Source organism: Echinops telfairi, unplaced genomic scaffold, assembly GCF_000313985.2.
Source record: "Echinops telfairi isolate 266 unplaced genomic scaffold, ASM31398v2 ScPeMD7_9;HRSCAF=40, whole genome shotgun sequence".
Lineage (NCBI taxonomy): Eukaryota > Metazoa > Chordata > Mammalia > Afrosoricida > Tenrecidae > Echinops > Echinops telfairi.
Window position 1 is genome coordinate 24189984 of NW_022103906.1, and position 17743 is coordinate 24207726.

Consider the following 17743-nt stretch of genomic DNA (forward strand, 5'->3'; position numbering starts at 1 on the left):
GAAGTGGGAGGGCGGGCGAGCGAGCGAGGGAGCGAGGGAGAGCGAGAGCGAGAGCGAAAGATCGCAGAGAGGAGAGCGAGGGAGAGGAGCGAGGAAGACGCGCGCGCCGAGACCGCCGGGGGCTGGAATTCCATTGGAAGCAAAGTGAGGCGAGCAAGGGTTCGAGCGAGAAGACCTTGTAAAAAAAATCCATTTTTCCTACGGCCCCGTGCGAAAGAAGCGACTTCCGTGGCTCGTCCACCAAACGTCCGCCGGATTGTTTCTTGGCTCAAGCACTCGTTGGTGGATTTCTTTCTTTCTTTCTTTTTTTTTTTCTTTGCCGTTTATTCTGACCTCCGCCCGTGCCTCCGCTTTCAGCCCTTCACTCGCACGTCGCCTCTGCCCCACCGCCCCCACCCCTCCCGGGGAGCGCAGGGGAATCGGACCCGCGGGGACTCGCGCCTTCCGGGACGAGCGGAGCGGAGGTCTGCGCTCAGGACGGAGCTGCTGGCGTGCACCGACCACACACACATCGTACACGCACACCGTTTCTGTTAGCCGGGAAGTGGGGCGCCGAGAGGCAGCCCACCGCCCTCTTTCCACCCCACTCCCTCCAGCCCGAGGCGAGAACCGAAGGACTCCGGATCTTCGCCCGGTGGACTGCCTGGGATCTCCGCATTGGATTCGGGGCTGACTATCCCCGCTTGGCTATTAGTATTCTTGTGGTCCTTACTCATTTTTAATCCGAGGGAGAAGGAAAAGGAGAAGCACCGTGGGATTTATTTAACATGATCTTGGCAAACGTCTTCGGCTTCTTCTTCTTTTTAGGTGAGTGCCTGCGGGTGGCCGGGGCAGCGTGCCCGCCTGAGCCCAGGGGGCAGAGTGGGCAGCGCGCTCCAGCGCCGGCGAGAAGCCGGGGACGCGGGAAGGGAGCGGGCAGCGGGCTAGGGCGCGGGCTGGAGCCAGGTCCCCTGCAGCCGCGGACCCCGGCGATGCTGAACCCCGAGGAGCTAGGGCTGCGAGGACGCGGGCGGGATGGCAGGGGCGGTGACTGCCTGCTTATGCGGGGTGGGTGGGTGGGGGGGATTGGGACGGAGACTTGAGATACCCCAATCATCCCTGCGCACACTCACGCACACGCGCGCGCGCGCACACTCCCGCACACCTTCACACGAAATGATAGCACTGATTTCCTTTGATATAATGGGTTTAAATTGCGACAACTTAAGGGGCGGGGGATCCAACTCTGGATCTCGACGAGAGGCACGGGAGCAGCTGAGTGGAGGGACTGAGAATCACGTCACTCCCATCTTTCCCGTCGGCTCCTTGAGTCGATCCGGCTGTGATCCTGGACGCGAATTTTGCCCCAAGATCCCGGTTGGACGTCTGTGCGGGGTGCGCTGGCAGGCGTTCTCTCACTGCCAATCAACCGCTGGCAAATGCACCCCTCTCCCCAGCTGCGCAGAGCTCGTCCCCGCGGCTCCACTCCCTCCAACACTCTTCAAGTTTCTTCCCCACCTTCCCCTCTCTGCCTCCCAGACTCCAGCCCGACTGGCAGGTGGGAGTACGGGGTGGCGAGTAGACTGCCTTCTCTGGCCTCTTCTTCCCGCAGGGAAGGGCAGCGAGGAAGGCCAAAGTTTGCTTCCGTAGGCGAGGAAGATGAGGTTGAGAGGGAGGAATACCGATGTGGACAAAAGACCCCCACTCGCTTTGTCAACCCCCCTCTCCTCAGGCTGCCTTGAGTACCCCTTAAACCTGGACAGCTTCTTTCCCATCTGGAATTCCCAAATCCCCTTTCCTTTGATGCCGCGTGAAATCTCAGTGATTTGGGAAACAGGGGGCTAGAGAGAGCATTCTTGAGGTGGAGGAGAGGAAAAAGAGGTGTTTGCAAGGTGGTGTGCAGAAGTCCCAGGCGAGGCTGCTTGCTGCCAGGGACGGTGCTACAGAGGGATCGGTGCCACGACTGGGTGTCTGTGTGTGTTCTCTGTGTGGACGTTGTAGCACATCCGCTCCGGGTAGGTGCTGCGCTGGGCAGTCATCAGCCAGGCTGGCCTCCCAGTGCACCATTTCCCTCCTGCCTCCTCCAGGAGGGTGTCGGAAGGTCCCCGGAGCTGTTCTAAGTGCTCCAGGGTCAGGATTCGGATTTTAATTCAGTGTTGATGCCAATCCTCTCTCCCCAGTGAAGTGAACATTTATCCCCGCCCCGCCCCCCCCCTCTACCCCATGGGGTAGGGCCCTGCTTTGGGGTGTGGTCTGCACCATTCAGTCTCCTGGAGCCAGAAGTAGTTTTCCTCCTGGATGGGAGGGGCTGAGGGAGAAATCTGGGCTGGTGCTCCAGGCTCTCAGTGGTCTTGAAACCCTCCCCAGCAACCCTCTGGAAAGTGGACTTTCAATCTGCAGGGGCAATTACCAGAGCTGACCTATTCTCCCGATGCTGGTTTGAAAACCCAGCTTTCTGGGGCCAAGAAGGATCACAACCACGGTGAAAAGACAATTTTATTTCAAGCAGAGCAGCAAGGTGGCTGGCAGCTGAGCTGCCTAGAACCCTGGGCAGGCAGGGCTCCTAAGTGGGTGAGCCTTCCGAGGTGCAGAGTGGGTTGAGTGGTGGGAAGCCTGGGCCTTTTGGTCACTTACAGGGCCAAGATTGTGGTTTCTCAGCTGCAGAGGCCTGAGGAATTGACCCCACTGCTGGGTCTCATGCACAGCAGTGGTGTGTGTGTGTGTGTGTGTGTGTGTGTGTGTGTGTGTGTGTGTGTGTGTGTGTGTGTGTGAGAGAGAGAGAGAGAGAGAGAGAGAGAGAGAGAGAGAGAGAGAGGAGAGAGAGAGAGAGAGAGAGCCAGAGAGAGAGAGCCTTTCTGGTGTCTGCTTTGGGGGTAAAGACAAAGACACACTGTCCGAGACCACAGGGGCTGAGGGTGAGAGAAGTGGGTGGGAGCAGTGTTCCCCTGTGACCACAGGCCTTCCCTTCGTTCTCCTTCTGTGGGAGAAGCCACTTCCCAAAGCCCAGTGTAAGGCAGCCACTGGGCGCCCACCCGCTGCTGAAGGCCAGGGCTTAGGGCAGGAGAGGGGAAAGAATAGATTGACATTAGGGAAACTTCCATCCCAGGGCCTCTTTCTTGGCAGGGAGCCCTTATTTGGGAACCAACTGGAAATCCACTTGGGGAAGAGGCTTTTTTGGAACTGCAGAGGTGTGACTTTGGCTGGGAGAAGGGGAAGTGCTTTCCCAGAAGCAGAGGTTCTCAATGTGCCCCTGGGGAGAGGCCTTTCCTGCCCAGCCACCCCCAGCTCCAGTTATGAAGGACCCAGGGAGAGAATGAGGTGGGGGATGGGAGCAAAATAGGGGACAACCTGCATTTTTTTTTGCCTTCCAGCTTTGGTGGGGACATTTGACACAGGAGAGGCAGTTGCAGCTCTGTGTAGTCACTGGGTCCCGTGTCTGTAGAAGCTGTTCCCCCATGTGTCTTCTTTGGGGGGGGGGGTCCAAGTTGTCTCCTGATCTAGAACTTGGAAGCATCCTTGTGACCTCTACTTTCGTAGAATTCCTGGTGAACCTCTCCAGGTGGCAATGAGTCCATCCTCCGACTGGTCTTGGTTGGCTCTAGGGGCTGGACAGTTTGGTACAAGGGTGCACTGGTCCCCTGCAGATCTGCTCCCATGGTCAGGTGGCCCTCCTCCCCCTCCCCACTGACAGACTGCGGGAGCCCTCGCTTTTCTTAAGAGAGCCTAGCAATCGGTAAAGATCGTCCCTTGGGGCTCTGGGCCCCACCTGATGCCAGACAGTGTTTGTGTGGCCTTCATCCCTTGAGGCGAATGTCCTGACCTTTAAGCTTGCTGGGAGGATGCTAGACCTGCTTTCCCAGCCTCAGGCTCAGTCGTGGTCAGAGTAGCTTCTGAGGGCCTTGTTGGTGAGGGATGGAGCAGGGCTGTTTGGGAGGCTCCAGCAGACTGAGTAGTGGCAGCAGGTGCAGGTGAACCGGTGTCAGCTGCTCCTGGGTGCCCCAGATGCAGCCGCTTTATGCCTTGGGACCGAAGAATCTGCTGAAGGCCGGAGATAAAGATGCTAGTCTCTGCTTGTGCAGGAGGACACTTCTCCAGCCAGGGCGGGGCCAGGCGCCCCACCCCCAGTGCCTCCGCAGCGCTGCTGATTCTTCTCTGGTTCTGTCTTTCACCTCTTCCTCTTCTGGGACAAGGCCTGCTCAGGGGGAGAAGACAACGTTTCATCCTTTGCTTTGACCCTTGCAGCTTCCTCCACCACAGACCCACTCCTGCCGGCTCTCCTGTCTCTTCGTGGTGTATGCCTCCCTAGTCCCTTGGCCCGCCCCCCCCCCTTGCTTTTTCCCATGGTGGCTCTCTCTAGAATGAGTCTCACTGCCCTGCGCTCAGCCTGTAGGTGTCGCTGTCTCCCTGCGGTAGCTTCCCCTGAGCTGGCGGTGGGGTGGGGGTGGGGGTGGGCCCCTTGGGGCAATGGATGAGAAGTGGTGGCTCTGGGTAGGGAATGAAGAAGCTGGGGTGCCTTCTGCGGTCTTCTAAGGAGGGGACTCTGGCCTTGGAGGATCTCATATTTGAGGGTGGATAGAGTGGTGGAAGCCCTGGGCCTCAGGAAAGCCAGATGAGGCTACCGGTCTCTGCTTGGGCTTGTCCAGGGGCAGGAGTTGGGACTGTGGGAGAAGGCAGGGAAACCAGGATGGGGAGGTCTGCATAATCATGAAACCATTTGGGAACTTGACCCTGGAAGGACCAAGTGGGCTTCTCCCTGCCCTTTCACCTCTGTTTCTTCTTCCCCAGTCCCCTCCCTTCGGGCCCCCCACAACCCCGTGGGTTTGGACCCTCTGGGGGCAATGGGTGAGCAGGGTGAGGTCATCAGTCCTTGTCCATTTGGAGAAATGGGGCGGAGTGTCTGAGGGAAGGGGCTGAAGCAGGGAAGCGCTTTCCCCATGGTGGTTGGTTTATTATCTGGCTCTTTGGAAGGAAGGGGAAAGAGGAGAGACAGGGGAGAGGGCTTTTCAGTGGGAGCAGAAAGCGGAGGAGAGAGAGGAGGAGGGGAGGTAGAGAAAGCAAAGGCATTCAACCAGAAGAGGCCATGGTGGGTGGACAGGCCTGGCGGGGGATCAGAAGTGAGAGCAAAGCAGGGGACAGGGACAAGGTAAAGGAGCAGTGTAGAGAGAGGAAGGCTATGTTCAGATCTGTGAGGTGGAGTTGGACGCCCAGGTGTGCAAGCCCCGGGCAAAGCATCGGGAGATGCCTACCGGGCTTGGCATGCCTCAGATCATGGGCCTCGCTCTGCCTTTCCCAGGGTTCGCTGGAAGCCAAGCGTCCATGGGGCTCTTGTATGACCTCGCAGCGCCAGTTCCATCTCTGGGCCTGGGTTTCCTCGGGGACTGGACTGTATGGTCTCTGAGGCCCTGCCAGGCTATGAAAGTTATATGATTTTCTGCTGGTTCCAAGGCTGAGCATGCTGTGTTCCAGCCTCTGGCTGGAACTGAGGTTTATGGGAGGGCTGGGTAGTATTAAAGGGAGAATTCCCTCGAGTCCTGTTCCTTTGCCCTCCCTTGCAAGTCCTGCAGCCCCTGGCTTCTCTGCGGAGGCAGTGGAATCTTCTTTGGACTTGGCGTCTTAGGCTCTCTGTGCTTTCCCGTGAAGGCCGAGCCCATAGTCTGGCTGGCTTTATCGCACTGTGCTCATAGGCCCAGAGCCAGCGCCAAGGAGCAATGGAGCGGAAGTACTAGAACCAAGATGAATGACAGCTTGAGTCCTCCTTTGGGTTTGGGAAAGGGTATTGTTATCTCGGGTTCCTTTCACCGACTGCCTTTCCTCTGGTCTGCCCTGTGGTAGGGGAGCCAATGCGCGGTTGGCCTTGGTGTGCCTTGGCATCAAAGGGGTGTGAAGTTCCCAGGAGGGTCCAAGCCCCCAGGCCTGTATCTTGGGTCAGAGATCGTGGCGGCCCTCATTCATGCTTGTCTTCCCTCCCCACTACCCAGACGAGACACTCCGCTCTTTGGCCAGCCCTTCCTCCCTGCAGGGCCCCGAGCTCCACGGCTGGCGCCCCCCAGTGGACTGTGTCCGGGCCAATGAGCTGTGCGCAGCTGAATCCAACTGCAGCTCCCGCTACCGTACACTGCGGCAGTGCCTGGCAGGCCGGGACCGCAACACCATGCTGGCCAACAAGGAGTGCCAGGCAGCCCTGGAGGTCCTGCAGGAGAGTCCACTGTATGACTGCCGCTGCAAGCGGGGCATGAAGAAGGAGGTGCAGTGCTTGCAGATCTACTGGAGCATCCACCTGGGGCTGACCGAGGGTAAGTCTGCGTGGGACCTCAGAGGGGGAGGCAGACCGAGGTGGGCCAGAGGTTCCGAGGCTGGACGTGGCCATGGGATGCAATGAAGTAGTCAGCTCTCTACCACCAGGAGCTCCCAGACTCATGAGGTGTAGCCACCTGATGGAGGGTAGCCACCATGGTCATAGAAGGCCAAGGAGGACAAAGAGGCAGAGGGGCAGCGAGAACGTCGGAGAGGGCCAGGTGGCGGGATGAGGAGGGTGGGCGGCTAGAGAAATGGGGAAATAAGTAGGGGCTGGGGAAGAGGAAGGACAGCAAAGGTGCAGTGGGACAGTGGCAGAGGGTGGGGCAGGAGTAACCAGGCCAGGGGGAAGTGAGAACAGGGACGAGAGATGGGGCAGCTCATGTGTGTGCAAATCACGCTGCACAGGGCTGCCCTCAGAGCCCAGGCAAGGGGCTGGCTGTCCTGCGCCTGTTCCTCCTGCTCTTGCCTCCTTTCAGACAGCATTCAGATTCCTTGGCTGCTGCAGGCCTTTGAGTTGCGTGTGGACAACAAGCCCCACGTCTCCTGATGCACCTGCCTCCACAGCCCAAGGCAGAATCCTGTCAATCCCTCCCCTAGTGACACCCCCACACTATCTACTTCCTTCCTCACCGAGAGCGCATGTATTTATTAAAAAACATAAACTTAGTTTATTTTTAATAATTTCACTGACATACAACTCAAATGTTACATGTTTTAATAGTTCAATCATATTCATAAAAGCTGTGCAGTCGTCACCAGCATAAATTCTGGGACATTTCTTCTCCCTCATACTATTGGCTCTGCATTTCCTACCAGTTTCCCCTGCCACAACCCTTTGGACCGATCAGTCCAGTAGTTGTGCGTATAGGTTTCCTATAGAGAAAATCATACACAGTCAGGGCAAAATACAAACAGATGGCCACACCAAGAGGACAGAATGAAACCAAGAAAAACCTCAGTCGAGAACAAAGCAGAAAATATGAAAAACTGGAGCAATTCGACATTGGAGCAGGAGGGAGCTCAATGACAAGGTATAACCCCCTTTTGGTCTAACTTCAACCCCAGTGATTCACCCTACGGCGTGCTCTGTCTGGTAACAAGACCTTTCCCATCTCGGGGCCATCGTCAGAGGGGGTTCACCAGAGGCTTAATCCACACAGGGGATCCTTCAAATGGGGTTGGGGCTTTGATTGTCATCTGCAGCTTTCTGCAAAGGTGCATATTTATTAATTCAACTAATAGTCACTGAGAATTTACCTCGAGGCGTTGTGGGAACGGCGGAGAACAAGCTATGCGGCGCCTTTGCCCGGGGATGCAGATAAGTAAGAGGCTTCTGTAGTTCAGTGGTGTGTGTGCTGTCATGGAGAAGCCACGGGGTGCTTTGGGAACCCAACGGAGGGCCATGGCACCCTTCCTTGGGAAGTTCAAGAAGCCTTCTCCGAAGAGGTGATCTCCAAGCTGTGTGAGGTAGAGGGACTAGCCTGGCCAAGCCTTGGATGAGAGAGAGTCAACCCTGTTCACACAACAGGAAGAAACTCAATATGAGTAGAGGGTGGGACTGGAAGTGGCGATGGAGTGAGGAGAAGCGGGGAACGGGGCACAGTATGTGGTTGACAGTAGGGAGCCTTGAAAGTTAAAGCAAGAGGTTCGGATGTGACCACCTCAGATGTGGGATGATCAGACCTGTGCTTCGGAAGGAACGATCCCATTCCAGTGGAGCAGGCCTGTCAGAGGAACTGTCTGGAGACCACCTCTGCAGTGATTGCGGCCGAGCAGAACAGGGGTGGGCAGAGGAGAAGCTGGATCAACGAGCTATTTACGAGGCGGCACCAACGGGTCCTCAAAGTGACCTCAGAGAGGGCACCCTATGCTCTGTCTTTGGTGGGTGATAGTACCATTTCACAAGAAGAGACTGAGGGAACGGAGGGAAGGTGAGGAGTTTTTTGGGGGGGTATGTGCCCTGCAGCCAATTAGACATGCAAGTCTGGAATCCAGGTGAGGAACATGGACTGGCGATGACGGAGTTTTCGGAGGTGAAATCCCCATGCAGATGGTGCCTGGAGTCAACGGAGGAGTGGGTGACGTCAGGAGGGGGAGGAGAGTAGACAGGACCCTGAGGATCACCCGACTTTGGAGGGATGATGGAGGCAGGAGGCCTGCAAGGATGACGGAGGGAGCCGGCACTGGAGAGAGGTCGGAGGACAGGGGTGAGCGGATCCTTGGCAGGAAAGCATGTCCACAGCATGGAGCACGTCCAGGTCAAGCAGGAGATGGACTGAAGCAGGGGACGTGCCCTCACTGCCCTTGGGGAGAGCTTCACAGGTGACCGACGGCAGTAGAAGCCTGGCTGAGGAACCAGGGAATCGGGAGTGAAGAGTCCGGACAACTCCTAGAACCATGGCACAAAGAGGGGACAATAACGAGGGGTGACTTATATATTCTTAAAGATAGGAGTGGCTGGAGCCATTTACATTCTGAAGGAGGGACAGGAGAGATGGAGATTTTCAGGTGGAGGAGAAAGGGGACTATTCTGTGGAACAGTACCTTTGGGACCAGGAAAGAGTGGACCTAGGGCATGGGGAGAGATGGGCTTTAGGTCAGAGGAGCAGCATTTCCTCGTGGTGCTGGCAAGGAAGGAGCCCACTGAGAGGGTACTGCAGGCCTGGCGGCAGGAGAGAGGGATCTCTGATTGGGGGCCAAGATGGCTCAAATACGGTCTGAGTATTAGGGATAGGAAGTACATCTGCTAATAACCTTACCGCCATTCACACTGTAGTAATTCTTCACGGGTCAGGCGGCCACTTCTCCCATTTCTAGTCGCTCCAGTTCCCTAGAGGGAAATACTGTCCTATTCTACACGAGACCTGGTGCTGCCCTCCCTGAGCGCCTGACTCTGTTGTGCTAACAATGAAGGCTCCTGGCTCAGGTGAGCTGAGTTGTGCTTGTTTTTCTAGCCGCCCAAAGGAGCATGGGCAACAGGTTGGGTGGATTTGCTCCCAGCCAATACCAGCTTGCAAAGCTGGGTGGGGAGGCTGGGCTTTTTACCCCAAACACAGCTCAGTGGCTCCCTCCTGTATCCTTGCCTCGGAGCGCCGTTCAGGACTGAGATGATCCTACAGTCACGAGCAGCACGACACCTCAGCACTTGGGCTGTACACCGCTCCATCGGTTTCACAGCGCGTTCAATCCAGGAAGGTCCCAGGTGGCACTTGCACTTGACTCTACTCCTCTACAAGTTGGCTGTCAGACCACCCAATGGCTCCGTGGAAGAGTCTTCGAGATCCGCTGCTGTAAAGATGGACGTTGTCGGGAGCGGCCGTCAAGTCAGTTCTGACTCGTGGTGAACCAATGCGTAGCCGACGGAAACACTGCCCAGTCCTCCTGCATCCTACCACCATTCCTTTGGCTGAGGCCACTGAGCCCATCCTTAAGTCATGGTGTCCGTTTCATCCAGGATCTTCCTTCTTCTTTTTTTGCCAACTTTACCAAGCCTGATGCTCTTCTCCTAAAGACCTCAGGATCTGAAGAGGCCGTGGAGTGGTTTTATCTGTAGCCCATGGGATTATGATGGATTGGAACTGACTCCGTGACAATGAGCTCTTGGTTTGGTTTCAACCTCGTGTCTAGGGCAGCGGTTTTCAACCTGTGGGTCGCAACCCCTTTGGGGGTTGAATGACCCTTTCTCAGGGGTTGCCTGATTCATAACAGTAGCAAAATGACAGTGATGAAGTAGCAACGAAGATAATTTTGTGGTTGGGGGCGTCACCACAGCATAAGGAACTGTACTAAAGGGTCGTGGCATGAGGAAGGTTGAGAACCACTGGTCTAGGGGATGCCTGGCTGGAGAGGATTCATTCCTTTATTTAGTCCACCCCCCTGCTAAGTATCTACTATGAATGAAGAGATGCAGCCAACACGCAGGCCAGCTTACAGGCTGGGAGACATTTCTCCTAGGCCCCCCATTAGAAAAGCAGACCACCTGTCTTTCCCCTTCCCCAGAAGCTTGCCTCTTTGTCTGGGAGATCCTGTAACCCTCTCTGACCAGGTCTTGGGGTCCAGAGGTAGTTCATTCCCAGAGCTGAGGAGGGGGAACCAGGGGGCCTTTGGACAGAAGTAACGCTCCTGTTAGTGCCAGGGTCTAGCTAAGAATTAATTATCCACCGTCAGGGTTGAGCAGTGTCCTTCATGGGGGAGGGATGGCTGCCAGGACTCCCTTCCTATTCTTTATTCACACTTCATAGCCTGGCTCCGGGCTTGGTGCAGAGGGGAGAGGAAGGGTTGTTGAGAAGAGAGGTTGGCGCAGCTTTGGATTTTTCTTCCGACTCTTGGTCTTTTCTTGTCCTCTGCTGATAGGCAAGTCCCTGTTGGGCATTCCTCCACGTGCTGTCTCTAAGGCTAGATTCCTGGTCCCCACTTGGAGCTGCTCAGCATGTGTGAAAGGGCTGGTGGGTGGCCCTGGGTTGGAAGGAGTGGGTTGTGGCAGAAGTGTGGCCTCAGAAGATGTGACAAACTGCCAACGTGCCAGGGATCATTTGGTCCCAGTCCTCTTGTTTGATGGAGAGGCGGAAGGTGCAGGGAGGTGGAGTGGTGTGTCTAGGCCCACACAGCCAGCTGGTGGCCAAATCCAGGGTGAAACCCAGGCTTCCCCAACTCCTTATCCAGATACCTTTTCACTGACCCGAGGAAGACCTTATGGCCTAGGGTTTGTCTTCCTCCCATGTCATTGCCACCACCACCAGCAGCAGGATTTACGCAATGTGGCTGTCGCTCTCTGCTGCGCGGGGTATTAGAGACCTATTGCTTGGTGACACCGACATTCAGGACTAGCCTGCTCCTGTGAACACCAGGAGCCTAGGCCCCTCCCACAAGTCCTTCCTAGGGGGGTGCCCTTGGAATTGGACATCCCGGATCTGGCGTCATCTTGGCTGCTGGGCCTCCCGAGTGGCCTTGACTTCAAGATTTCCCACTGGTGAAGCTTGCTGCAGGCGGGGTTGATGTGTGTTGACTTAGAGAGGATGGGTTTGCCAAAAGGGCCTTGGAAGTGAGCTTTACCTTCCCAGAACCGTTAGTCCGGGGATAGGCAAACTTTTGAGATGGAAGAGGCACTCAATTCGGTCCCTCACAACAATTTAAAAAATACCCAACAGCCATAAATTTATTTTTACAATGAAAGCACCGTGATCTGAATAATATCCTTTAAACTTTTTTCAATTTTACTTCAGAGCCACAGGTACGAAGCAAAAGAGCCGCATGTGGCTCTGGGGCCACAGTTTGCCGGACTCCCTTTAGTGACGTCAACCATGCGGCCCTCCCTGTTCCCACGTGTAGTGAGACACTAGATGCAGGCTGGAAGGACACACGCTCCTAGGCAGGAGAAGGCTTGACCCGGGAGAAGCTCAACACCAACAGTGTCTAAGAGCAGCTTCAGCCCAGTAACACTTTGTATATTTTGGAGATAGTAGTCTTGTGGTTAAGCATTTGGACTCTGAGCTGCGGTGGTCCGGGTTTAAATTCGGACTGACCCACTTAACAGCTGTGTGGCCGTGGGCAGATTCTCTAGTGTCTCAGTCCCTTACCAGTACAACTGGCATCAGGTGTCCCTCAGAGGTGCTATGTCATTGGAGGTCACCCTCTTGAAGCTGTGTGATGTGCTGCTCTGTTTTGTGGTGTCTGCAGCTCAGGACTGATGAACCTACAGAGAGAGCAAGTAACACAAGGGTTTGGGGGCAGGGTGGGGGCAGTAGGGGTGGGGCGGGGGGAGGTAAAAGGGAGCCGATGCCAAGGAGTCCAGAAAGGAAACGAACGTTTGAAATCTGATTGTGGTAGCAAGTGTACAACACTGCTTGACGTGATTGAACTGTGGGATGGTATGATCTACGTATTAACTCCCAACTAACAATAAATCTAAAAAATAAAATGAAAGAACAGAAAAGAGTCGAACCTAGGACACTGAGCATTTGAGGATTCAATGAAGTGATATGTCTAACAGATTTTCAATAGTGCTTTCAGTAGCATATGGAATGCTAGTATAGCTCACAGAGGGGTATAGCGTTATTTCCATTGTCACCGTGGCTCCCTAAGGCAATGCATTTGCACAGACAAGTACACTCAGCCCCAACAGACGGTCATTGATGGTAACCACCCACCCCTGAAGGAATTGCTCCCGAGTGTATAAGTGCCATCATCGAGGAGATTGTTCAGCCTGTGGTGGCCCCCAAAGCCCCAGGGAGAAGGTGGGGGTGGAGACTGGCTTTAACGAGTGAGTAGCATTTGAATGGGCAAATGCTAGCCGGGTGCCTGCTGTGCTGGCCATTGGGAGCACAAAGAGTGCTCTGTAAGGAAGGGGCAGAAGCCATTTCTCCACGGGGGCAAGCACGCGCTCACTGCCCTCTGGGGCCTGGCCCTTTTTCGGGGAGAATGCCGGGCAGGCAGACACTCCTTGATGTGGGACGCAACAGAGGACATCTCAAGTGGCAGACCCTGGTGATCCCAAGGGCCTGGCTGAAGGAGCCTCTCACAGGAGGGTGCACGGCCACTCCTCTTCCCGCAGGTACACCCCAGCAGTCTGCTGGTTCGTAGACGCTGAGCTCTGAGGAGATGGAAGATCAATGTGTGAGGCTGTGGGTCATACCTGTCTCCCCCACCTCCTCAGCACACAGGCACAGTCTAAGTGATTATCCATTGATTTCTCCTCACGGCATCGTCTCCAGAGGATATTTCCTGCTGTGTTGCGGTCTTGGCAGAGGGAGCAGGATTCCCTATGAAGTGGTGGTGGTGGTGGTGGTGGTGGTGGGTCTCCAGGGCAGCCTGCTGTACTATTCATCTCCTGTCATTCACTTGCCTTTGCCTTTCCTGAGCGTCCAAGGTACCCCCAAGTCAGGAGAAGAAGGTCTGATAAGCTGCAGGCACGTGCGGAGGACAGAGGAGGCTTGTGGGAGGAGGGGCCGGGCAGACAGGAGCTGGGGAGCAGGCCTCTCAGGCAGCAGATGCACCTCTCAGGGCAGATGCACCTGGTGACGTGACTGAAAGCGAAACAGAGGCTACACTGCCTCCTTCAGCGGCTGGGTGGTGTGGCCGGTCGGGTTGCTCACTGCAAGATGGGCCGTTCAAAATCACCAGCCACGCTGTGGGAGAGAGATGAGGCTTTCCACTCCTGTGAAGATTGGACAGTCTTGGACTCCCTCTCAGAAACTCACGGGGGCAGTTCTCTGCTGTCCGAGAAGGTTCCCAGGGGCTGGGATGGGGTTGGTGGCAGTGAGACAGGTGGCCTGGGCAGAGAAAGTGGGGTGGGGTGGGGTAGGAGAGCGTATATGCCAGAGTCAGGGGCTCCCCCGCAAACAGCTGTGCCATCTCAGGCAGGCGGCTCTACCTCTGCGAGCTCCCCTGATCTCTGCCCTACAGAATGAGGAATTCGTGCCAGGTTACTTTGGAGGGCTCTTCAGGCACCCATCTTGTGTGTTGCACCTGGCCACCCACGGGGTCTCATTGTTCTTCCTCTCCTGTGCCTTCTTTCCTGAGTACCAGGAAGTCCGGAGAAGGGGCTGGCCAGGCAGGGAATTCCATCATACAAACTGGGTTGGTGGTAACCTGTTCTGGGGGAACCCCTCCTCTAGTTGTAGAGAAACAAACAAACAAAACCTTCCTTCCCATATGGAATGTTAGCTAAGTCTCTCTTAACTTGTATAGCACGTTCCACTTGGGGACAGGCTTCCCCACCTACCGCTGCCTTTTACAGCACGGGGCCCAGAAGTGGAAGTTCCCACCAGTCGCTTTGCTTTGTGGCCCCAGGGTGCCGTGGACAGGTGTTCATACTGTTCTGACGGGCTTCGGGCCAGTGTCTAATGCCGGTTCTCTCTTTCAGGTGAGGAGTTTTACGAAGCCTCACCGTATGAGCCGGTCACCTCCCGCCTCTCAGACATCTTCAGGCTTGCCTCAATCTTCTCAGGTAGGTGTGGTGTGGTGTGACCTCACCTGTCAGCCCGGAGCCCCCGAGGCTCGCCTCTCGTCCAGGTGGCAGCTAGAGCTCTGGGCGTGGGCTTGGGCTTGGGCCCTGCGGACTTCCTCTGGCTTTACTTTGACTACCAGTCTTCCAGGTTTCTGAGGCAGATCTGTGCAGTGAGACCATGACACGGACCTCTCCCGGTGCTGTGTGGCATCGAGCATTTATGGAAACGAGGCAGCATGATGCCTGTCATGTAGGAGGTTCTTGAGTCTGAAATCTGATGTGTCGCCCATCTTGCCCTGCTGCGTGCTTCTCTCTGGTCCCCTGGCTCTTCTGCTTGGGAGCCTTTCTACATTCATTGGTCCAGTTCTTCACTTCCCTGCTCCTCACGCTCCTTAGTTACGAGGCAGGAGAGACTAGTGGCACCTACCTCGTTGGATCGGTGTGAGGGAAAAATGAGTCGGCGTATTATAAGCCATGCAGAGTCATTAGCTGGGGTTGGTGACATTCGCCTGTTAGTTCACTGGGCCCTGGGTTTCCCCTCCCAGCCTTCTTCCTCTCCTGAGGGTTCTAGTCTCCATCACTCTGAGGGAGAGCTGGGAGGGAGTCCCTCTCGGCACCTGGCCTGCTCTGGGACACGAGGAGGATCCAGGTAGAGCTCTGGGTCTGCCTGCCACACTCCGTGGAAAGGAAGAAGTGCGCTTTGGGGATTTTCCTCTGTGGCTTTGTTCCTTTGGGCTGCTGGGAGCTATCTGTGGGCTGAGGATAGCCACTTCCTGCTTAGGGTACAGGGAGGGGCTTCGCCTGGGTTGGGTTACCCAACTAGCATGGTAAGCGCAGACTTACATATGCTTACTTACTCCTTTGTAGTGAACAGTTTCACATGTTTTTAGTTGGGGTCTGGTCCCCCCCATCCTTTACCCTTTTTATGCCCACCTGAGAACCAATTCCTGCTCTCTTGAGGCTGACGTTGCCCATGCTGAAGGTGCATGCCCTCCGGGATTGAGGTGGGATCAGAGTGTCTGCCCCAGTGGGAGAAATCTTGGACCCATGGACAGACGGTAGTCATCTGGACAGGCCTTTGGGTCTTGGTGGTGGTGAGGGGGTTGTGGGGGTGAATGATATGGTGAAGCGTCTGCCCTGGCCCCTTCCCATCCTACCCCTCCAAGAGGTTCAGAAACAGGCTCCCATCATGACTCTGTCTGTAAGTCTTGTCCACCTTCTGGGGCTGGACAAGGCAGCAGACAGACTGAAGTCCCATCTAGTACAGATACCTGATCCTCCATGCTCAGATTTTCTGACAGGTCCTGTATAGAAACCCACCGTGTTCCACTCCTTTTGACTCAGTGTCCTGGGTCTGAGATGTCGTTTCAGAACATCGTTGGCATGTGGATGCTTTGGTGGACCTGGATGCACCCATTTGCTACCCAACAATAGTGTTGCTATCAGCTGGGAATGAATGCCCGGGCAGGTGCTGCTGGGCTTACCTTTAGTAAATAAATAACGTTTGCCCTGTCTTCTGACCATTCGAGATCACAGGCCCTCACCTTAGGCCAGGCCCCTGCTGCTTCCTGGAGTCACATTTAAGTGTCTTGCTAGCAGAAAATCTTTACTTAATGGACTTGACACTCTGCGGGACAAGGATGTTGACAAGACAAATGAGGAAATTACTCAGCCTGAAGCTCACTGAACAGCGCTGTTACCCGAAGCCCAGAGATAACTGCGCCCCACGCCGCCCTCCGTCCTTGTGCTCCTGGACACTGTCCACTGGGAGAGGGAGCCTCTGGGCTGCATGTCAGCTCCCAATGAGAAACCCCTGATGACTGGTCCACCCAGAGCAGTCCTAGTGGGGTGCTGCTGATAGGCCTATAGGGAGAGATTGTGGTGCTTATCGAGGTGTGGTCCAACTGCCCCCACCTGGTGGCCCCACCATCAGGCAACCAAGCGGGTCAAGGGAGGGGGTATGGCAGACAGGAGGCTAGACCTGCGAGACCAGGGTTGTCCTGCAGACTCTGCTGCAAATCAGCTGTGGGACGCTGGGCAAGTCGCTCTGCTGCTTTGCCCAATGCTTCCCGACTTCCTTCTCATTAGACAATGATAAAACTGTGCAACATACTAGGTTGGGGAGAAGACGCTGCTTAACTAGCTTGGAGCTAAGGACACAGCACCCTCTACCTCCCGCCCCCTGGCCTATGGGCTAAGGGATCAGATGTGGGCATATAGAAATCACCTGTGGTATACTGACAGGGACATCCTGGCTTCAGGATCCAAGACCCTGTGCTGATGGTCTAGTTTTACAACGTTCCTAAAGCCACCATTCTGTAGGATTGTCTGGAATGAGATGGGCAGCCTTTCCCCACAGCCACACACCCTGCTGGGCATATGAGTGTCCCTTCTCTGTGCTTTGGTGGAGAACTCACAAGTGTGGGGCAAGAACTCTGGGTGGCCCTCCTCTTAGCCTATGCCTCACCAGGGACTTGGAGAGGGACGCTGTTGTATCCTGGGGGCTCCTTTGCCAACATCTCTTTCCATCAACTGTCTGAGAATCTGGGACCTGCTGTTGGGGCCTCCGTGGAATGGGTGTTCTTTTTTGAACTCTTGGTTTTACTCTGTCTTGGGGTTTTTGGATGTCCCAGTAGGATTATGCGGGTAAAGGAAGCTGCCAGGATTCCTCTGAAACCCTCTAACGTCCAGAGACCCCCAAGGAAGGGCGGGTCTTCTTTCTGTCCGATCCCACTCAAAGGCCTGGGTTCTGACACTGGCGCTGGAATTCCTGTGTCCAAGTAGCCCTGAGTTCAAGTCCAGGAGAAGAGGAGTTTGGTGTGTCCCCCCCCCCCACCCCCGCCTTTGGGGACAGTGATGTTGGAGGTATTCAAATGCTCTGCACCAGTCTTACAGGTGAGAAGAGTTATTTCATGGAGAAGAACTGAGGTTTGTCCTCAAGTTAAGGTCTAGCATGGAGGCAACCTGGAAGGTCTTAAGCCAGATGGGCCTGGGTTTGAATCTGGCTCAGTCCCTTGGAGGCGCATGGGTGTGTGAATCTTGGGACTCACTGTGACCTCGTTGAGCGATAATGCCTGTATATGTAGAGTGGGAGTGTGATACCTACACGAACATTGATAAAGAGATTTCACGGGGAAGGGATGTATGCAGACGGCCTGCTCTGTGGCAGGGTCTGTACTAGGCTTTATGCAGCCAGTCATTCTCTCCCCGGGGGATGCCTTCTAAGGGGCTGGAGGAGCTAAAGTTGAAAGTCCCTTCCACCCAGGCTCTGTGACTCCGTGACCATTGGGTCAGATCTGGGGAGGTGGAGAGGACGGGGGAGGGCAGAGAGAAGAGAGAAAGGCTTCTGGGGACCAAAAGGGGATCTTTTCAGGCAGCGGTGGCTGAGGGAAGGGTGATGTGGAGACAGCAGGGTGTGCACCTGAGTGGAGAGCAATGAAGAAGAGGTGCCGCTGCACAGCAGGGCTGTGTGCGTGTGTGTGTGTGTGTGTGTGTGTGTGCGTGTGTGCGTGTGTGTGCGTG

General features: G+C 55.6%; 1 protein-coding gene across 1 annotated transcript in view; it reads left to right on the plus strand.

The window, feature by feature from the left end:
* The first annotated feature begins 105 nt into the window (after window positions 1–105).
* The window catches only part of GFRA2 (GDNF family receptor alpha 2), a 123717-nt gene continuing 106079 nt past the window's right edge, over window positions 106–17743 (plus strand). Inside the window, exons 1-3 of the mRNA XM_004707576.2 lie at window positions 106–807; window positions 5958–6272; window positions 14138–14221. Of these exons, the coding sequence (XP_004707633.1) occupies window positions 768–807; window positions 5958–6272; window positions 14138–14221 (439 nt within the window). The 5' untranslated portion in view covers window positions 106–767. The remainder of the gene's footprint in view (window positions 808–5957; window positions 6273–14137; window positions 14222–17743) is intronic.